The sequence below is a fragment of the Mytilus edulis genome, chromosome 4, assembly GCF_963676685.1.
Source record: "Mytilus edulis chromosome 4, xbMytEdul2.2, whole genome shotgun sequence".
Classification (NCBI taxonomy): Eukaryota; Metazoa; Mollusca; class Bivalvia; order Mytilida; family Mytilidae; genus Mytilus; species Mytilus edulis.
In genome coordinates, this window is record NC_092347.1 from 5,593,952 (window position 1) to 5,614,098 (window position 20,147).

The 20,147-nt window shown below is 32.6% G+C and overlaps 3 protein-coding genes across 8 annotated transcripts in view; 1 reads left to right on the forward strand and 2 right to left on the reverse strand.

Moving 5' to 3' along the window:
• LOC139521681 (cilia- and flagella-associated protein 43-like) overlaps positions 1–3,100 on the reverse strand; it is a 73,723-nt gene extending 70,623 nt beyond the window's left edge. For all 6 annotated transcript variants that reach the window (XM_071315198.1, XM_071315196.1, XM_071315195.1 and 3 more), the window contains exons 1-2: positions 2,969–3,100; positions 14–264 (exon numbers count right to left, since the gene is read on the reverse strand). In XM_071315198.1, the coding sequence (XP_071171299.1) occupies positions 14–264; positions 2,969–2,997 (280 nt within the window). In that variant the 5' untranslated portion in view covers positions 2,998–3,100. The remainder of the gene's footprint in view (positions 1–13; positions 265–2,968) is intronic.
• Positions 3,101–3,291: 191 nt separating this feature from the next.
• LOC139521683 (stAR-related lipid transfer protein 7, mitochondrial-like) lies at positions 3,292–19,216 on the forward strand. Its single transcript, XM_071315200.1, has 8 exons — positions 3,292–3,798; positions 9,831–9,991; positions 10,260–10,309; positions 11,044–11,154; positions 13,322–13,366; positions 13,878–14,015; positions 15,392–15,476; positions 18,307–19,216. The coding sequence occupies exons 1-8, from the start codon at positions 3,398–3,400 to the stop codon at positions 18,438–18,440; spliced, it is 1,125 nt and encodes a 374-aa protein (XP_071171301.1). The 5' UTR covers positions 3,292–3,397; the 3' UTR covers positions 18,441–19,216.
• LOC139521685 (zinc finger E-box-binding homeobox 1-like) lies at positions 4,361–6,115 on the reverse strand. The gene has a single exon (XM_071315203.1). It carries the CDS (start codon positions 5,740–5,742, stop codon positions 5,143–5,145), a length of 600 nt encoding a protein of 199 aa, XP_071171304.1. The 5' UTR covers positions 5,743–6,115; the 3' UTR covers positions 4,361–5,142.
• Positions 19,217–20,147: the final 931 nt, after the last annotated feature.

The window sequence follows — 20,147 nt, forward strand, 5'->3', positions numbered from 1 at the left end:
AAGTAATTGTTACCTTCTAGCTTCACCAATTCTCTGAATGTTGGGTAAACATATATGCAAATCTTAGGATTGAGACACTGTTCAGCTACAGCAAAACATTTGGCATTTGGATGCACAGCAAATGGTCCAACACCATTTCCCTTGAAATTGAAAACTGTTTCTGCCCCATCTTCAGCCACAAACTTAACATTACTGCCACATTGGTAACATATGACATCCTTATCGATATATCTAGCTGGTGAACCATTATATCCCTGGGCCCACCTTAAAAACAAATGATATTCATAAAATAACCAATTTGCCTTCCAAGAGTGTCAACAAGTGAAAAAATAAGTGTCCAAAATATTATAAACTATCCATTAAATTAATACAAATTAATAGGAAAAAGATGTATAATATTTTGAAGTACATTTTATATATCACTAATTATGTAAACATACTAAAATATTGAAGGTATACATTAAAATAATAAACAAATTGGATCATGTAAAAATGGGAATTTACCGATTACAATAGGGACTGTTGTGAAGTCCTGGGCCTAAATATGGCTTTAGGCAGTCTAGAAAAGCCATGGGAGTCATGAGAGAGACTTTTATGCCCCAGGTGTGTCAGAGTCCTGTCAATATCTTACACTTGCTAGCCCAATCTAATTGCAAAAATCTTACCATTACCTTAAAGTACTTGATGTAAAAGGTGTCTTCTTACATGTATCTGATAATATTGCAAGAATATATCCAAGGTAAAAAAGCTTTTGTTATGCACCAATTGCAAAAATCTTACCATTACCTTAAAATACTTGATGTAAAAGGTGTCTTCTTTTCTGATAATATTGCAGGACTTCAAAATATTGCATGTTATCTAACATGTCTAAAGCTTGTGTCATAGATTGATTTCACCTTCCTGTTTGTTCTGGTACATATTCAAGGTTAAAAAGCTTTTGTAATGCACTAATCTCAATTTCCATTTTTTATGAATGAGTTTGTCCGAAATTTAGCAGGATTTTTTTTATATCTTATGGTTGCTACATTTGTACCTGACACTTATGCATTATGGCATTACTAATATAGCAATGGTTAAGACGGCTAGACTTGAATAAAAACCATCTATAAAGGCTGGCAACAGATTTACAAAGGTTAACCTACATGTAAGGTCAATCTATGTACATTGTATATGACTTCATTAAACAACCATTTTAACTGTGTGGTAATTACAAAAGTATTGTGACATAGTAAATGTATGGGAAAAAGCTAAAATTAAAAGTTGTCTGTTATATGTACCTCACAGAAAGAATGAACTGTTCAATGACATCATTTACCCTGATTGATCCCTGGTCAAGTGTAACAAATTCATATAAAATACATTTAAACTTTATCGGACATTACAAAGGTTCCTGTAAAATTTTGATATCATAGTACAAAATATCTGACGCCATAATGAAAAAGTGATTGTATGAATAGAATAGAATAGAATAGAATATTTTTATTTACCAAATTAGGGCCCCAGGAGGGCATATGATACAGACAATATTATTATAAACAATAACATATGCAATACACACACAGTAAAGATATGTAACAAGTGTTATAAAAATAATAAAATAAAATAATATATATAACACAGAAAATACACTCAACAAAATAGTAGCAATGTATTATTATTCAATGAATACTATGTTGAAAATGACTCAAGTGCACCCGGTAAGTGTATCTTCACTTTGAGAAGACAAACATGAGGCATTAGTAGTTTGTGCGGAGAAATGTCAATATATAAAAAAAAAAAAAAAATACAAAAAAATACAAAAAGAACCCAATAAAAAAAAAAAAAAAAAAAAAAAAAAAAAAAAAAAAAAAATGATCAACTGGCGTAAATTTCCTAATGGTGAATTAACTTGGTTAAGGGGGTTCGCGGGTCTAAATCATTTATATAGGATTTCTCTATATTTTTCTATAAATGAACTTTATCTTATAGTTAATAGAAAAATAAAATAAAAAAGTGGGGTCACCGTTCATTTGCGCTCACAATCTGCCTTCGAAAGAAGCATACATTTTAGTAAAGGTGTTTTTTTTCTGTTGAAGTAATAGGAGAAATAAAGGTAATATCGAAATAAAAAAAAGAAATTTATTACAGAAATCGCTAAAATTTTACAAAAATTTATTTTAAGTACAGCTTATATGGAAATTATATTAAAAAAGATAGGTCACCGATGAGTTGAAAAAGATATTTCAATTTTAGAGCCAAAAAATGGCATTTTTCCACCAAAGGGAGATAATTTGGATTTTTTTCAATGATGTATACATTTTGAAAGTCATCTGGGGCCAACACGAATTGATTGTTTTGAATGATTTTTGTACCATATGATAAAGTAACAACTACAAAAGGAAATAAATAAAATTTGTAATGAAAAAACAAATGTTTGATTTTTTTCTAAAATTTTTATACCCTCGAGCCTCCTTAAATAAAATACATGTATGTTATAAAAAAAAAAAACAATTAGCTAGTCTCAGTTTGAATTTGAAGCTATCGTAATTTTTTGTTTCATTCACTGAATTAAGTTGAAAAGTTTTGTGGTAAGATTTGTCTTTTTCATTTTCACCTGCATACATGAGAATGGGAATGCCCTTTACCATCAGACAATAAAGGGTCATTTTCGGCTACGATTAGCATCAAATTTGTGACACGTTTTTATCGTCTAAAAAGAAAGTTTACATTTCACCGTCAATGTGTCAATGTGTCATGTATCAAAAATTAACTGTTAACGTCATTTGGCAAGATATTTAACTGTTATCTGTCATGATGTACCCCTATCATGGCACTCATACATGTGTAGATAATAATATTTAGGTTTTATGCATATTGTCAGTATTCATTGATGCTGAAACTGATATGTTTTTTCTCTTAACAGCTCTATAAAATATATACGTAAATGATGAACTAATTTTTTATGCATTATTTTCTGCTGAGCGCTTACGTTAGTTCGAGTTGTCCAATAGCATCCATTTTTTGTGTATTTTGTTTTCCTAACAAAAAATGTCAGGTGCCTTCTACTTTGAATCCGCCATTGCGCTTGTTTGTTGCTATGTACAACTCTCGCGAGTTTTACTTGGTATCAGCTCAAAGAAAACGATAATATCTAGCAATAGAATTAATGTTAATAGTGGGGTTTTATTATAATGATCATATACTATTTTCATATAATCTAATTAAATAATATTTGAGTCTCATATTATGGAACTATGACGAGTTTAAAAAAAACCCAACTAAATAACAAAATTATCTTTTCGTTATTTCCAGGTCACACTTTTACCGGCTGACATGTGGATTGAAGGACGTTTGATAACAGAAATATGCGTTTGAAATGATCTGATACAATTAAGCTCTTGCCTAAATTAACGCAATCATGCTTCCAGACGCTAGAAAACCGCTCTTTAGAATTTTATGTCAATATAAGTCAAAACCGAACAGCTGTGTCCTGCAGCACCAAAGAAATTTTTGTAAACAATCATTTTTTGAAAACCACAATGTTAAGAAATTTGCTCAGAACATTAATTCAAAAATCATTGCCATAGGGGAATTGTTTGTGCAACAGTGCAAAGCAGTTGCAGCTCAGAGATTACGGAGATCGTTCCAGATAATTGCTTCTTATAGACGAATGTATGGAGACAATTCTCTAAAGAGAGTCTTAAATGGACTAGGAAATTCTCTTTTAAAACACTGTGAAAAAAGAAATCTCTTATTCCTCTGTGGTTTACCATTATTCAAGTGGGAGGAGGAAAGAATATCAGACAAAGAACTTAATAGGTGTTTATTGTATTTATTTGTCCAAAGAATAGACAACTTTTTAATTCATACATTTCCTATGTCATATTGTTATTGGGTATCAGGTCTGTTCGCGCCCAATACACTTTTGCACCCTACATGTTCGCAAGTTCCCATTCAAGGTCCTTTTGCACCATACACATTCACACCCGATTGAAAAGCAAATTTTAGTTGAACAATAATGTAACGTGTAACCAGGCGTTTATATCTTAAACGAACGTTCCAGTAAATACTTGGATCCAAGTTGTCCACAAACAATACGTCAATACCAAAAACTATAACTATCTATATTATTCACAATGAACCAAAATATATACAGTAGCTCCTTGCCGATACAAAGTAACAATGAACAATAAAACAATTATATATACACAAATATAATTATAACACAGCCTGTCCTCCTAATAGAACAACCTGTCCTATACGACAGTGCGGGCGAGCGCAGTATGTTACTACCAGACAGTGCGGACTGGTACAACTTGTCCTCCTAGTAGGACAGCCTGTCACTACCAGACAGTGTGGGCTGGAACAACTTGTCCTCCGAGTGGGACACTCTGTCACTAACAACTAAAGTGGACTATTGCAGTCTGTTCTCCGAGTGAGACAGTCTGCTCTACCGACTTCCAATGTTAGACCAACTTGTACCCAGTACAAGTTGTCCCCAGTACAAGTTGTCCTCTTGTCAAACTTACAGCTATGTAGCGTACTCACTATTGTAAGCCAGTCTTCTTCTGTAAGAACATCGACAGAACCCGAATTGTATTCCTCACCCACTTATATACTCTAGGGCGAATTCACTATTTAATGAATAGGGGTGTTCTCTAAATGTTCCCGATACCGAACACAAGAGTACCTCTCAAACACCCCCATACAAATGGACCCAACCATTGACTCTCCCGCCAAACATCTAAATCTAAACAACGCTTCCTTCTACATGAAATATGCATATATAAAACAAGATTCTTCTTGTTTGTTACCTTAACAACCAATAAACATTACATAACCCACACCTCAATCTACATGCGTCCCGCATGATTAAATAAGACTAAAATACAATAAATAATACTTTATTTAACCAATATCTTTGGCTTGAAATGGATGTCCATTAAATGTCTGAAAAGCTTTAGTAGGCTTCTTTAACTTCCACTATACGGATCTTCTTTGGACCATCCCGATAAGTTGTTTCAGTTGTTACAGTTTTGGTATACAACATCGAGTCTGTTTGAACACCACACGAAACTAAACTAGCTTTCCTTTTCTTACATGTTGTACAGACAATACTTTCCTTATCATTAACTTTACTTCCCCCTTTGTCAGTTTGTTTTTCTAGACTGTCAACTGGTGATCCTTTTGTGTCAGTATTCTTACTGCCAACTGCAATAATCTCTGGTCCCAGCCTTTCTGTAAAGTATTTCTCATCCCTGGAAGTCGGGGCGTAGTCTTTTGTCTTATTATCCGTCCTAATTCGTTGTTGTAAACAACACTACGTTCAGCTAGTTTACTTGGCATCATGTTGTCATCTTTTTTATTTTCAGGCTCTTTTAACCCTGTATCCTTCTTTTCTTCTTGTTCACTGCATTCATTTTCATCACTGTCTTGTCCAAGTATATCTCCTGGATCTTGACTTTTCCAATCATCCTCTGACTCGGACTCGGATGAATCACTGAGCAGTTCTTTACTCTTGCTAGTACTTTCTTCTTTATCACTCTCACTATCATCGTCTTTCTGATGTTTGGATTTCATGTGTCTTAGCAAGTTCTTCAACTTGTCTGTATGATAAAAACAGCCACTTTCAGTACAAAACAATCTTTCATTTGCACAGGAAGTCAGATGTTTATCCCTTTCTTCTTTACATTCAAATGACGTTGGACAAAATCCACATTTCCACTGATCTTTCTTTCTAATAGTAATTTTTGTTTTTGCCATCTTGATTCTACAAATATAAAACAACAAACATTAAATCTATATACAACAATAAACTAAAACTTAATCAAGTATATAATCAGCCATCCAGACTGGTCTTTTCCTTTCACGGCGGCCACTTTCTTCTTCTATACCTATTCTGTCATCCTGATCTATGACATCATCAAATATATTAGCTTCATGTGGTTCTGTTACTTGGGGAATATCAATGTCTTCAGACATTTCCCCTCTCAACACTTGCTTGTGCTTGAGTTTTATCCTATCCACATGAATGATCTGTGGGGTCCCTCGGATACCACAGTCAACCTTATAGGTAAGGTCACCACTTTTCTCTAAAATTGTGAAAGGCCCTCTCCAAAAACAAGTCAGTTTTGGGGATTTTCCCGTTTTCCTTACAGGGAAGTAGACATATACTTGATCTCCAGATCTAAAACTTTCATATGATAATTTGAGATCATGATACCTCTTTTGTCTCCTCATTTCTCCTGGCATTCTTTGCCTAACAAAAGAATGGGCATCCTCTAACCTTTCTTTTAGTTCCCAAGCCCATTTATGTTGTGGTATACCTTTAATAGATGGCGGCATTTCATACAAGATATCTAACGGGGTTGTACTTTCCCTACCAAACATAAGACGGTTTGGAGTCTGTCCAGTTGTGTCATGTTCAGAAGCCCTATATGCCATCATAACAAAGGGGATATACTTATCCCAATCCCTTTGATGTTCTTGTACATATGCACTAAGCATTGTCGCTAATGTCTTGTTGAATCTTTCTACCATACCATCCGATTGAGGATGATATGGTGTAGTCCTGGTTTTCTTGATATCAAGTACTTTACAGACCTCTTGAAACAACCTACTTTCATATTGTCGTCCCTGGTCAGAGTGAATCCAGGACGGGACACCGAATCGAGCTATTACCTCCTCTACAATAATTTTGACAACAGTACTTGCTTCCATAATAAAATCATTCTTATTTGTTCCCTTCATACTTGGCATCTGAATATTATGGAGACAATCTCTCGCGAAATGTCCTATTTCTCCACAATTAAAACAAGGGCCACCCCTTTTCCTTTTACTGTGTGTGTTATCTATCTTCCCCCGTTGGAACTTTCTTTGGGACTTTAAATCTTTAATCTCATTTGTTATGGCCAGTAAATTATTCTCAATCGTCTGCATCCATATCGCCATTAGTCCCATAGAAACAGTCGTGTCAGGACTATCAGGTGTGTCTGTCCGTTCGTCACTAGTAGTCTGTCGTAAATGACCTATACTGTTCAGTGTTTTGCTCTCAGCCGTGTTATACGCTTCAAGCTCAACTGCCAACCGTATAGCATCGTTAAGACCTTTTGGACGGGACTGTTTAATTCTCAGTCTCATTTCGGAGTCTACTAGTGCATCTATAAACTGTTCTTTGGCGAGCGTGTCCCTTAATTCTAACAGAGCAGTCGGGTAGGCTAGATTAGACAGTCTTCGAACTGACTGACCTAACGCCGGCAAAGTCTCGCTTGCTTTTTGTCGACATTCCTTAAATTGTACACGATACAGTTCAGTTTGACAAGATGGAGCAAAGCGTTCCTCCAGTGCATATACTAGGTCTGAAAATATTTGTCTCTTTTCCTTTGGTAAATCACCAAGGACTGCTTGAGCCTGTCCAATCAGTGACACGGCCAAGTACAAACCTTTCTGGTGTTCAGACCACATATTAACTAGGCAACACATCTCAAAGTGTGCTAAGTAATCCATCCATGGAGTAGTGCCATCATATTTTGTAGGTTTAATTTTTACATTATTCGAACCAGAGCAAATAGTATGAGCAGTACTTTGATTTTTCGTTAATTCCGGCTTAGGATGAAAATATCGATCTTTATTTTCAACAACCTTCGGACGTACACCCTGATCTTTAGGTGTAGATATTAAACTTTGTCCATGTTGTATTGTGCTTTCGCTAAGAGACTGTATTTGCCTACTAATTTCAGCAATCTGATCGTCAATATTCGACATATTTATTGCAATACAGTGTAATCAAAATGAAACAATTTTAATTAAATAATACACTCGTGTTACAACTCAGCCGTGATTTACAACTATGCCTCACGGTTGATTCACTTTAATCTTTTAAGTAAACATTGATGTTAACTGACAATAAATTAAATGCCGACCAATCAATCAAATAGTATTTCATAGACAACTTGAATCCCAACCGCTAGCCACCAAATATGTAACGTGTAACCAGGCGTTTATATCTTAAACGAACGTTCCAGTAAATACTTGGATCCAAGTTGTCCACAAACAATACGTCAATACCAAAAACTATAACTATCTATATTATTCACAATGAACCAAAATATATACAGTAGCTCCTTGCCGATACAAAGTAACAATGAACAATAAAACAATTATATATACACAAATATAATTATAACACAGCCTGTCCTCCTAATAGAACAACCTGTCCTATACGACAGTGCGGGCGAGCGCAGTATGTTACTACCAGACAGTGCGGACTGGTACAACTTGTCCTCCTAGTAGGACAGCCTGTCACTACCAGACAGTGTGGGCTGGAACAACTTGTCCTCCGAGTGGGACACTCTGTCACTAACAACTAAAGTGGACTATTGCAGTCTGTTCTCCGAGTGAGACAGTCTGCTCTACCGACTTCCAATGTTAGACCAACTTGTACCCAGTACAAGTTGTCCCCAGTACAAGTTGTCCTCTTGTCAAACTTACAGCTATGTAGCGTACTCACTATTGTAAGCCAGTCTTCTTCTGTAAGAACATCGACAGAACCCGAATTGTATTCCTCACCCACTTATATACTCTAGGGCGAATTCACTATTTAATGAATAGGGGTGTTCTCTAAATGTTCCCGATACCGAACACAAGAGTACCTCTCAAACACCCCCATACAAATGGACCCAACCATTGACTCTCCCGCCAAACATCTAAATCTAAACAACGCTTCCTTCTACATGAAATATGCATATATAAAACAAGATTCTTCTTGTTTGTTACCTTAACAACCAATAAACATTACAATAATAACTATCCAAAATATGATTAAGATTTATTCAACCCCCAAAAAAAACTCTTTATTTTGAGACAATGACAACAAATTATACTTATAGGAATACTTGCCAAAACTTGATTACAAAGTCATTAAATACAAAACCAATAAAAAAATTGGCGCGAACATGATTGGGCGTGAATGGACCCGGATTCCTGTTATTGTTATCATTGGAGACGAGGAATTTATTTTTCCACAATTAAACCTCTATAACACATAAATTGTATATTTCAATACTTCATTATACTTGTGTCATTGAATTGCCCTGACACATGATTATATTTGTTGGTTTACGCAAAAATTTGTACTATAATTTGCAATTGGAAAAAAAATAACTACAAAAAATTGAATTATTATTTTAAAGGAATGTTTTGTGTTTAATATTTTATTAATCGATTAACTTGAAGTGTAAATAAATATTTTAAGTCAGATTGCTATATTATTGCTGCCATCTTGTTTACATAGGTTACAAAAAAGAAGTTCGGTCAGTCTATCGAAAAATAATATCAAGAAATATTACTGGAAGTCCTCTCGACCAATCATATCAAAGTATTCTTTAATATGCAAATCATTCATATAATAATTATATACTTTTAGATTTCCAATGTGTTAAGATTTGATTTTTTTTTTTTTTTTTTATCATATACATACCTAACTACAATGTAACCCAGTGTTTAAAAACTTATCACTTAATTTTTTTGAGGGAGCCCACTTTGCTGAAAAGGATGGTTCTGATTTAAAATATTTGTAAATGAGTCTGTAGTATGGACTGGCAATCACCATTTCAAGAAGTAATTTTGCCGACTTGCCCTTATATATATCTTTATAGTGAGAATCCTTCTTTAAATTGTCATGAGCCTTTAGAAGTATAAAGTTGTGAACAAAATTAATTAAATGAAACAGAAACTTACAATGATTTTCCTAATCTGTATAAATGAAGGAAAATCAATCTTGTAAATACAATATTCTATCCAAATAATTTCTATTTATCAGTTATATTTTTGCATTTCATATGTTTATTCAGTTTGATAGATGATATGGCACAGGTTCAACACATTGAAGAAGATTTCAAGAAACCTACAGACGACAAAGGATATTTAAAGAGTTGGGAAAAAGTCATTGAAAGTGACCACCTAAAAGTTTGGAGAAAACCCATTCCAGATTCTTACTTATTTGAATACAAAGGTTTATCACCATTCTTTATCTCTTTTCTTGCAAAAAAAAAGTTCAATCTTTTAATTATGTTTACATATAAACTGTATCAACAGACAAAGAATATTAAAACTATTTTTTTATATACAATTATTTGCAAATGTTTTGTAAAACTAAACTTATGTAGCATGCTTTATAACTACATCTTTAGATAAGTTATTTGTGAAATGTCAGTTCCAAGAATTCTATATCAGTATGCTTCAAAATTAAAATACTATCTAACTTTATTTTTACATTTCAGTATATGGAACATTTTATGATGTTACACCTACATGTTTCTTTGATATTCAGGTGAGTGTAGCATAATGGAACATTTTATGATATTACACCTACATATTTGCTTGGCATTCATGTGAGAGTTGCATAAGTAAAATGTAAGTTTCCAGATTCTTGGAAGTTTCTTATTTGGTCAAAACTATAAAACACCTCCAGACAAATTGCTGACTTTTCAAAAGTTACAGAAAGAGGTGAAGATAAGTTCGTGGATACGATATCAAATCTGTAAATATGAAGTTGATCACCTTCAACATGTATATGTTCTCCATGTTTGGTCCAAAATGCAATGAATTTTTAAAAATGAAAAAAGTATAATATTTTTACCATTTGAGAAGAATGGATATAGTGCATTTGATCTTGACGCAAAATCATGTACTACCCATTGATGATGAAAAAAATATAAAGCAAAACCAACAGCTCTCTTGTTCATATTCCTCATCCCAAACACCCAAGAGAAATTTTCTCTGTCACAAGTTTAAAAAAGAAATGTAAAATAGCAAGGCAGACTTTACTGCCTCTACACAGGACAGACAAAGATTCTGAAAAATGAAAACATGGTATACATATACTATGTTTATGCCACCATCTTAGTGGATGGTAAGCTTTTTAAAAGGATATTAAATTCAATTATGATTTCCTGGCTGGTTTTTTTTTAGATGTTATTCATGTCCTGCGGTTATTGTAGTTGTCTTGGATGTTTTAATATATATTTTAAGAAAATAAAGAAATGAAAGTTGAATATATTTCAGAGAGATTTAGAATATCGTAAAGAGTGGGACCAACGTGTGATAAAGTTAGAGATAGTAGACAAAGATGAACAGACTGGTACTGAGATTGTCCAGTGGATCACACAGTTTCCTGTATGTCATGATCATATTTAGAAAAAAATCATGTTATATCATGTCCTGTTTATCAAAAAAAATGTTATTATTCAGTTCAGGTAATGGGGAGATAGGATAAATCACAAACAGAAATATTAAGGGAAAATTAACTGTGTATTTCTATTAGCTGATTCTTAGTGGAAATAATAATTTTAAATTATTTTATGTTTGTATACGCCTGTTTGTCTGTCTGTCCGTGAACTGTCGTCAACATGTCAGATATTTACTCAAAAATCCTTTAACTATTTTGAATAAAACTTTGGGGAATTGTTTATATCTGTTTCTCTAATTCTTCGTCTATTTATCCCTTTCTGCACCTATTGTATAAAAAAATTCAATCAACGTGTGGTTCGTTTGATCTCAGTTCTTCATTGGTTAAAACATTGATTATGACATCAAATTTTCTTGCTTTCCTCTGAATTTCCTATTGTGACGGCATGAAAAAAGGCGACCATGCCTGATGACGTCACATAGAAAGAACACATCTTTTTGCAGATCATTCGAAAAGAAGGAATGCGTTTGCCTGCATATTGTTTAAAAATCATTAGAGAAACAGATTCACCACCAAATCTCGTGTAATGCGATATTTATTCACTCTCGACAGTTAAATTTTAAATATTTAAAATGCTCGGCAAGCCTTGCGTTTTAAATTTTAAATTTGAAAATTTAACTGTCTCAAGTGGATAAATATCGTATCACACTCGATGCAGTGGTAGAATCTATATTGACGTGAGCTTCCTTTTGTTTTTAAAATTTTAGATTTTATGTTTCCGAGTTATGGGGTTTTATTCATTTAAAAAGGGGGGATTTTTAAGGTTTTGGACAATAACTAAAAAATGCTTTCACCTATTTGCAAGAAATTTTGGTGAATTGTTCATATCTATTGACATGAGCTCCCTTTCAATTTTTATAAATTTTAGATTATATATATATGTTTCAGAGTAAAAGTCCAGTCAATCTAGCATACAATTGACCCTTCCCTTGAAGTTATTGCAACAGAAGATTTTGAAGTTTTAATCTTTAGCTTATACCCCAAAAATACACAGAAAAAGTCCCATAAAATCTAACTTTAGGAAAACTAAAAAATCATCATTTTGAAATCCTTTAGAGATTTGCATTGATATGGGAGATAACACCTCAAAAAGGTACAAATATGAACTTATCATCCCATCAAAGTATCATACTATACATGAATTTTAAGAAAATCAACCAAAAACTGACCAAAAAAAGACTAATTTTTGCAGAGTTATCTCCCTTTCCAATGTTAATTTCCATAAGAAATTAAAAATGCTGATTTTGTGTTTTCCTCAAGTTAGATTTTATGGGACTTTTTTTCTGTGTATATTTGGGGCTTAATGCTGTAGATTAGAACTAAAACACTTCGGGTTGCAATTAGTTTGAGGTTCAACTTAGTTTGACTGGACTAAACTGGGTTTTGTTCATTGAAAAAAGGGGGATTTTCCAGTTTTCGAGCAAGAACTCAAAAATGCTTTCAGCAGGTCTCATGAAACTTTGGTGAATAGTTAATATCTATTGATGTAAGCTCCCTTTTGATTTTTATTAATTTTAGATTTTATGTTTCAGACTTATGGGGTTTTATTCATTAAAAAAGGGGGGATTTTCCAGTTTTTGACAACAACTCAAATTTGATTTCAGCAGTTCTCATGTAACTTTGGTGAATTGTTTATATATATTGACGTTAGTTCCTTATATGATATTGAGAAGTAATTGAACTTTATTCTTTGAAAACGCGACTGGCGTATCATGAGCTCATGGCGCAACTGTTTTATTAAAATTTGAAATTGCAATAAGTCATATAAAAAGTAATGATTACATGCAACTTAGGTGAGGAAAAAAACAAGTTCAACACAAGGGAGACAATTCAGGATTATTTTGTTTAGTAGGACAATTCCATGTTGTTCCTAATTTAGCAATAGATTGTGAAAGTTTAAACTCTTGTTACATTATGTCCTGTGTATAATAGTACTATATTATGGATATTCAAATGTGTGTGCTTTTTCATATTTTGCACTTTAACTATGCCAAAATCTCATAAAATAGTCATAATGAACATGTTTAATGTTTATCTAAAAAATTATTGATATATAAATAATTTGACTTTTCATGTATTGATTTTGTTTTTCAGTATCCAATGTATAGTAGAGAATATTTATACAAAAGAAGATTTCAGGTTAGTGTATCTTTACAGAAGCCATTTTGTTTAATTCATATGAAACTTCAAATTATTTTTATATTAATGCTTGAGGGATAATATTCACTATCAACAAGGGGACATGAACTTGCTTGCCAAATACAATCCTTTATGCTATCAAAATCTTACGTAAATATACTGCTGCTTTTACTACAACACCTCTCATTAAAACTTTGACCATTGCACAACACAGTACGAGGGGAACTGTTATGAAAGAATGTAAATAAACCTGACCAGAAAGGGCTTGTCGCGAAATAAAGTATCAATGAAAATAAGATGGTTTACAGTACATTATAGATTCAGAATAATTATATTAAATAAAAATCTGAGAGTTGGATGTGATTGTTTAAAATCCTTTACTTTGTAAAAGTTGCAGCCAGTAATGTCTTATGTGCTATCAAATCATCAGAACAATTGTTGAAATAAGGAAATGTTATTGCATTTTTATCAGAACTAATATTAAAATGGATGCATTACATTTTGTTTTCAGGTTGATAGTGCTAAAAATACAATGGTGATCTGCTCTCATGTAGTAAATCATCCTAAATGTCCAGTAGACAAAACTCATGTGAGAGTGGTTACTTACTCATCAACAATGGTCATTAAACCACATAAACAGTTTGATGATGTAAGTCTTTAATATTATAGCAAGATTCTTTCTCCACAGGTGGTGTACAATTATTGTAAAGTGGTTGTATTGTACACAAATCTAACATGTCTATCTGAAAAAAAAGTCTAATTGCAATGATACTTGTGTTGGACCTCAAAAGGATGTAATTTCATCTGGTCACAACAGTGGTGACGTCATATACAAAATGTAGCTTGAACATCGCAATTCAGAACAATTATTTGCCTTTCTTTCTCATTGGGATACCATCTTCATATAGTAACATCTTGGATTCTGTCGTGAAATGCCATTAGTTTCAGTTTATGTTGTGAAGTCTTGTTAACAGACCATATGCACTAGATTTCATTAGTCATCAGAGTTTATTTTGTTTTAAATTCAACAAATATTACTTTCTGATAGTGTGAAACATTTATGTGTCGACTCTTAGTCGAATCCTACTTGTGCAGGGCTTTCCAAAGTAGCTGGTAGACGGCTGATAAAAAAAACCATTTCATAAAAAAAAATGAAATTTTTTTGAGGTTTTTTTCTTTTTTTTCTTTAATTTCATACATAAAAAATGGTAATTTGAAAGATGAAATTAGGTGCCAGGAGATAGCGAGAATGCAGGATTTTGCTCTATTTATGCCAGAGCTTCTGGGGACCCCAGACCCCCTGCCCTAAAGCACCAAGCTTACAGCTTGGTGGGCGTCTGGCTTCGCCGAACGCATGTTACAGCCCCCTATAATTGGTATTTAGCCTACTACTTCAATTTCAAGGGAAAGCCCTGCAGGTGGAGAGAAATAATTCAAAAAATCTAAATATAACAAGTCCCTCAAACAACTGTTGTAAAATTTATTTGAAATGATTGACAGTAAATACAGCAAATTATGTTCCTTTAAAATTACAAAAATTAGATATCCTACAACATGACAATCACATGTACCAGTTTTTATCCTACAACATGACAATCACATGTACCAGTTTTTATCCTACAACATGACAATCACATGTACCAGTTGTTATGACCTGAACTGAAATTTAATTATTCAAATGTGATTTACATTTATATTTTACATGGACACCATATAAATAAGTTAGAATATGTATGAAAGTATCAATGAGACAGCAATACACACAATATGGTCTTCAGTAATGAGTAGGAACATCATACTAAGAACTTGAAACCTCACACCTTTTTGCCAAAGTCTACAGGACTATAGTGAAGCATAACAATTATCTATGAAACCCACATTTTAAAAAAGGGACAAAGAAGGGACAAAGAAATTCAATTTAAGCATATGTTGTCAGACAGATTTCCAACTTAACATTGACCATGTTTTGTGATATTATTCAATCCTTACCTTTATTCCCTAATATCTAATGAATGTATATTACAGGATGGTTTGGATTATGTGATGACATATACAGATGATCCACAGGCATCATATACCAGCTTCTGTTACAGTTGGCTAGCTAAAACAGGTAATGTCATAAAATATAGCTATAATTATAGATTATCGTTGGTTATCTCAACAAGATTGATTTTCTTGCTTGAGCCAGTATGGTGAAATTGTGAAAAGCAATTGAGTTGAGATGACCAATGATAATCTGTTTATCGCTATTTTACCTATGAAGATGTTGTCAATATCCTTGACAATGGCACATGTTCCCTTAGTTTCTAACGATAACTTTCATATCACTTGACTCAGCTGAGAAAGGAAATTATCAGTCAGCAAGATTAAAGGAAAAAAAATAGGGATAATAAATGTTATGATAGGTTCATAAAGGATATATTGTTCACCTTACTCGAGATAGTTGCTTATATTCCTTGAGGTAAAGTCTATAAGAATATTATGATAAATCTGCACTAATTCAGACTAAATGCCACCTCTCCATTATAATTATTTTCCAGTAAACAGTCTATAACACATTTTTACGCAAATTGAATAAAAAAATAGAATGCAGAAATGTTGTTAAAAAAGTCATTAATGACAAGAGTTGTTTCCCTTGTGTTCATGTATACCTATCCTGTATCTGAAATAAAGGTGACATTCACTGCTGGTCTCAGTGCTGGATATCTTTAAAAACTGAAGAAAAAAAAAAGGAAAACCAGAATTAATGATGTCCAGTGTACAGACAGTATATATAGATTACCTGTATTACTGTAGGATTCAGAAATTTATTATTGTTATTTGGCATTTAAGACTCAAATGCGATTTTAATTTTTGTAATATTTAGAAAATTCTTGTTTAATTCATATAAAAATTTCAAAATGCGAGTTTAGATTTTTGCGATTAAAAATACAGTCGCAATTTCACAATAATAAAATATCACAATAATTTCTGAATTTACAGCACTTTAAAGCTCAGCAGATCTATTTCAGCTGTAATCACTAAATGTCAATCATGTCGTCTGCTACTTAAGTTTATAATAATAAACTTTTTCCAATATATCATCTGAACCATTGAATCAGTTCAACCAAACATGACCTGAAGAATATTAAAGTTTCCCTGTATAGAGATTGTAAAAGGTTCATTGTCAAACAAACTACATCATTTTCTTCCTTATTCGTTTTCCTCCTTGAATATGCACCTTTAATTTACTTGAAAAATTTATAAATAATATTTAATCCTGATTTCTACTTTAATAAATAATTTTATCCTGGCTGTGAAAGAAACAAAATAATTTAGTGTCCTTGATTTCACTTTCTTTCAAAAAGATGTGAACTTGAAACATCAAAATTTCATGAAGATTATTGCTTCTTCTCTTTACTCATGGTGCATTAATTTGTGGGATGCATTGAGTCCTGTTTTTCCTAAATCTACCATAGAAATTTTGAAAAGTTGGCAGGTATTCTTGAAAGTATTTCTATTTAAAGTTTTATGTAATTTATATGTGTTTCTCGTTTCTTGTTTTTTTTTATATAGATAAGACCGTTGGTTTTCCCGTTTGAATGGTTTTACACTAGTAATTTTGGGGCCCTTTATAGCTTGTTGTTTGGTGTGAGCCAAGGCTCTGTGTTGAAGGCTGTACATTGACCTATAGTGGTTTACTTTTATAAATTGTTATTTGGATGGAGAGTTGTCTCATTGGAATTCATACCACATCTTCCTGTATCTTAAGTTACATTTGTATTATAGTTTGTAAATAACATATCTCAGTGTCAATGTATAAGGGTTCTTTTCCGGGAAATAGTGGTGTTTTTTATTAAGTGCAGATGCTTGTTGACATTTTATATTCTGATTGTACTAATAATATAGTGTGCATTCTTGTAAAAAATATATTGACTTTGAAGTTGAATGTTGATGGAGACCATGACTTTATTGTCAGTTGTTTAGTTGAGGAAGACCATGACTTTATTGTCAGTTGTTTAGTTGAGGAAGACCATGACTTTATTGTCAGTTGTTTAGTTGAGGGAGACCATGACTTTATTGTCAGTTGTTTAGTTGAGGGAGACCATGACTTTATTGTCAGTTGTTTAGTTGAGGAAGACCATGACTTTATTGTCAGTTGTTTAGTTGAGGGAGACCATGACTTTATTGTCAGTTGTTTAGTTGAGGGAGACCATGACTTCATTGTCAGTTGTTTAGTTGAGGGAGACCATGACTTTATTGTCAGTTGTTTAGTTGAGGGAGACCATGACTTTATTGTCAGTTGTTTAGTTGAGGGAGACCATGACTTCATTGTCAGTTGTTTAGTTGAGGGAGACCATGACTTTATTGTCAGTTGTTTAGTTGAGGAAGACCATGACTTTATTGTTGAGGGAGACCATGACTTCATTGTCAGTTGTTTAGTTGAGGGAGACCATGACTTTATTGTCAGTTGTTTAGTTGAGGAAGACCATGACTTTATTGTTGAGGGAGACCATGACTTTATTGTCAGTTGTTTAGTTGATGGAGACCATGACTTTATTGTCAGTTGTTTAGTTGAGGGAGACCATGACTTTATTGTCAGTTGTTTAGTTGAGGGAGACCATGACTTTATTGTCAGTTATTTAGTTGATGGAGACCATGACTTTATTGTCAGTTGTTTAGTTGAGGGAGACCATGACTTTATTGTCAGTTGTTTAGTTGAGGGAGACCATGACTTTATTGTCAGTTGTTTAGTTGATGGAGACCATGACTTTATTGTCAGTTGTTTAGTTGAGGGAGACCATGACTTTATTGTCAGTTGTTTAGTTCTTATTTCTGTTCTCATTAGTATGAATATTATGCTAATTTTCAATACTAGATGCTATTTTTTTTAAATAGAAAGTTGAAAGTTTTTAAGCAGTGTTGATGTACTAACTTTCAATTTTATTTTGTATTTTCAGGCGTTCCTAGATTTATGGATGAACTGCATAGTGCAGCTAAGAATCTGGAAAATAAAAGACAAAAAAGTGTCAATATTTCAAAACAGAGTGATAAACAGAACAGTAATAATAATAATTCAAGACATTTCTGCTAGTATCAGCTGACTTGAAGATAGAATGATGCAGGTGTCATGACCAATCCAAAAGCAGTCAAATGTTTTTAAATTGAATTTATTTGTGTTCAAATTATTTATTTTTGTCTGACAATCTTTACTTATTTACCATAGTCTTGAACCTTAAACTCAGGACTATCTAAAACAAAAAATTAAAAAAAATAAAATTTAAAACAAATGTACTATTTTCAATGTAATTCTTTTGAGTGGACTCACAGTATTTTTTATTATTTATTATATGATACCTCATTAAAATTGTTTTATTATCAGTTTGTATAGAGTTGATTTAAAATGAATTTTCTGGTTCCATTTTGATTACATTAATCACAATCTTCCGTAATCACATTTATTTAAAATATTTTTGGTTCTGTTAAGTTTAAACTGAAAAGGAAAATAGCTATTTGAAATGTTGTAGCAACATATGAAAATTATATTTTTAAGTTGTCTCTAGTCATATATAGTTTATGAAGTACAGCATTTCGATTTAGAAAAATTGATCAGTTCAAATTAATTAGTTTAGGCTGTGTAACTTATGACAAATTTCTTTCTGATGTAATATATATACAGCTTCCAATATTAAATATTAAACTATTTTATTGAAAACCTATTTTAGGATATATGTTCCTTTATTACAAAATATGTCTCAACCATATCAAGTTATATTGATAGTTGTCACCATTTATGCATCATGTAAATTTTACATACATGTTTCTTAACAACTAGTGCTATTTGAATATTAAAATGTTTGATGGAGTAAATTATGTTTATATGACCCACCTAGTTATGCTTCACCTGGGAGCATTATGTTTAAAACTTTTTGGGTGAGTTTGTTCATCTGTCTGTTCATTCATCCTTTCATTGTTCATCTGTCTGTCCATTTTCCACTTCTGGTTAAAGTTTTTGGTCAAGGTAGTTTTTGCTGAAGTTAGTCAAATCAACTTGAGAAGTAGTACACATGTTCCCTATGATATAATCTTTCTAATTTTAAGGCCAAATTAAAAAAAATTACCCACAGGCACTTGTCTCAGAAAAAAAATTCATATATACCTTAATATAACACAAGTTACTTACTTACATTTTTTTTAAAAGTTGGCCGATTGCACAATTCTGTTAAATGCCGATTTCTTGGTTGTCAATCCAACTTAAACTTGTTGCTGTGAATCTAAATTGATTTTTCTACTGTCATTGACAGTTCTATTTTGAATACCACAACTAACGTGTTAAACAATAAATGAGAGTCCTGTAGAGTAAACTGTATGTTTGTCATCTCACAGAAGGTATTTGTCAGCCTTAAATTTCCATCAAAGTTCTGTACAGTAAACAAACTGTTTTTTTTACCACTCTTGAGGTGTTGAACAACCTTGAGTTTCAATAAGAGTTCTGTACATTAAACTAGCTGTTTGTGGTGTTAACAACCTTGTGTTTTTATGAGAGTTCTGTACAATAAACTAGATGAGTTTTAAAGAGTGTCCTTCACAGTAAACTAGCTGAGTTTTAATGAGAGTTCTGTACAGTAAACTAGATGAGTTTTAATGAGAGTCCTGTACAATATATTAGCTGAGTTTTAATGAGAGTTCTGTACAGTAAACTATATGAGTTTTAATGAGAGTCCTGTACAATATATTAGCTGAGTTTTAATGAGAGTTCTGTACAGTAAACTAGCTGAGTTTTAATGAGAGTCCTGTACAA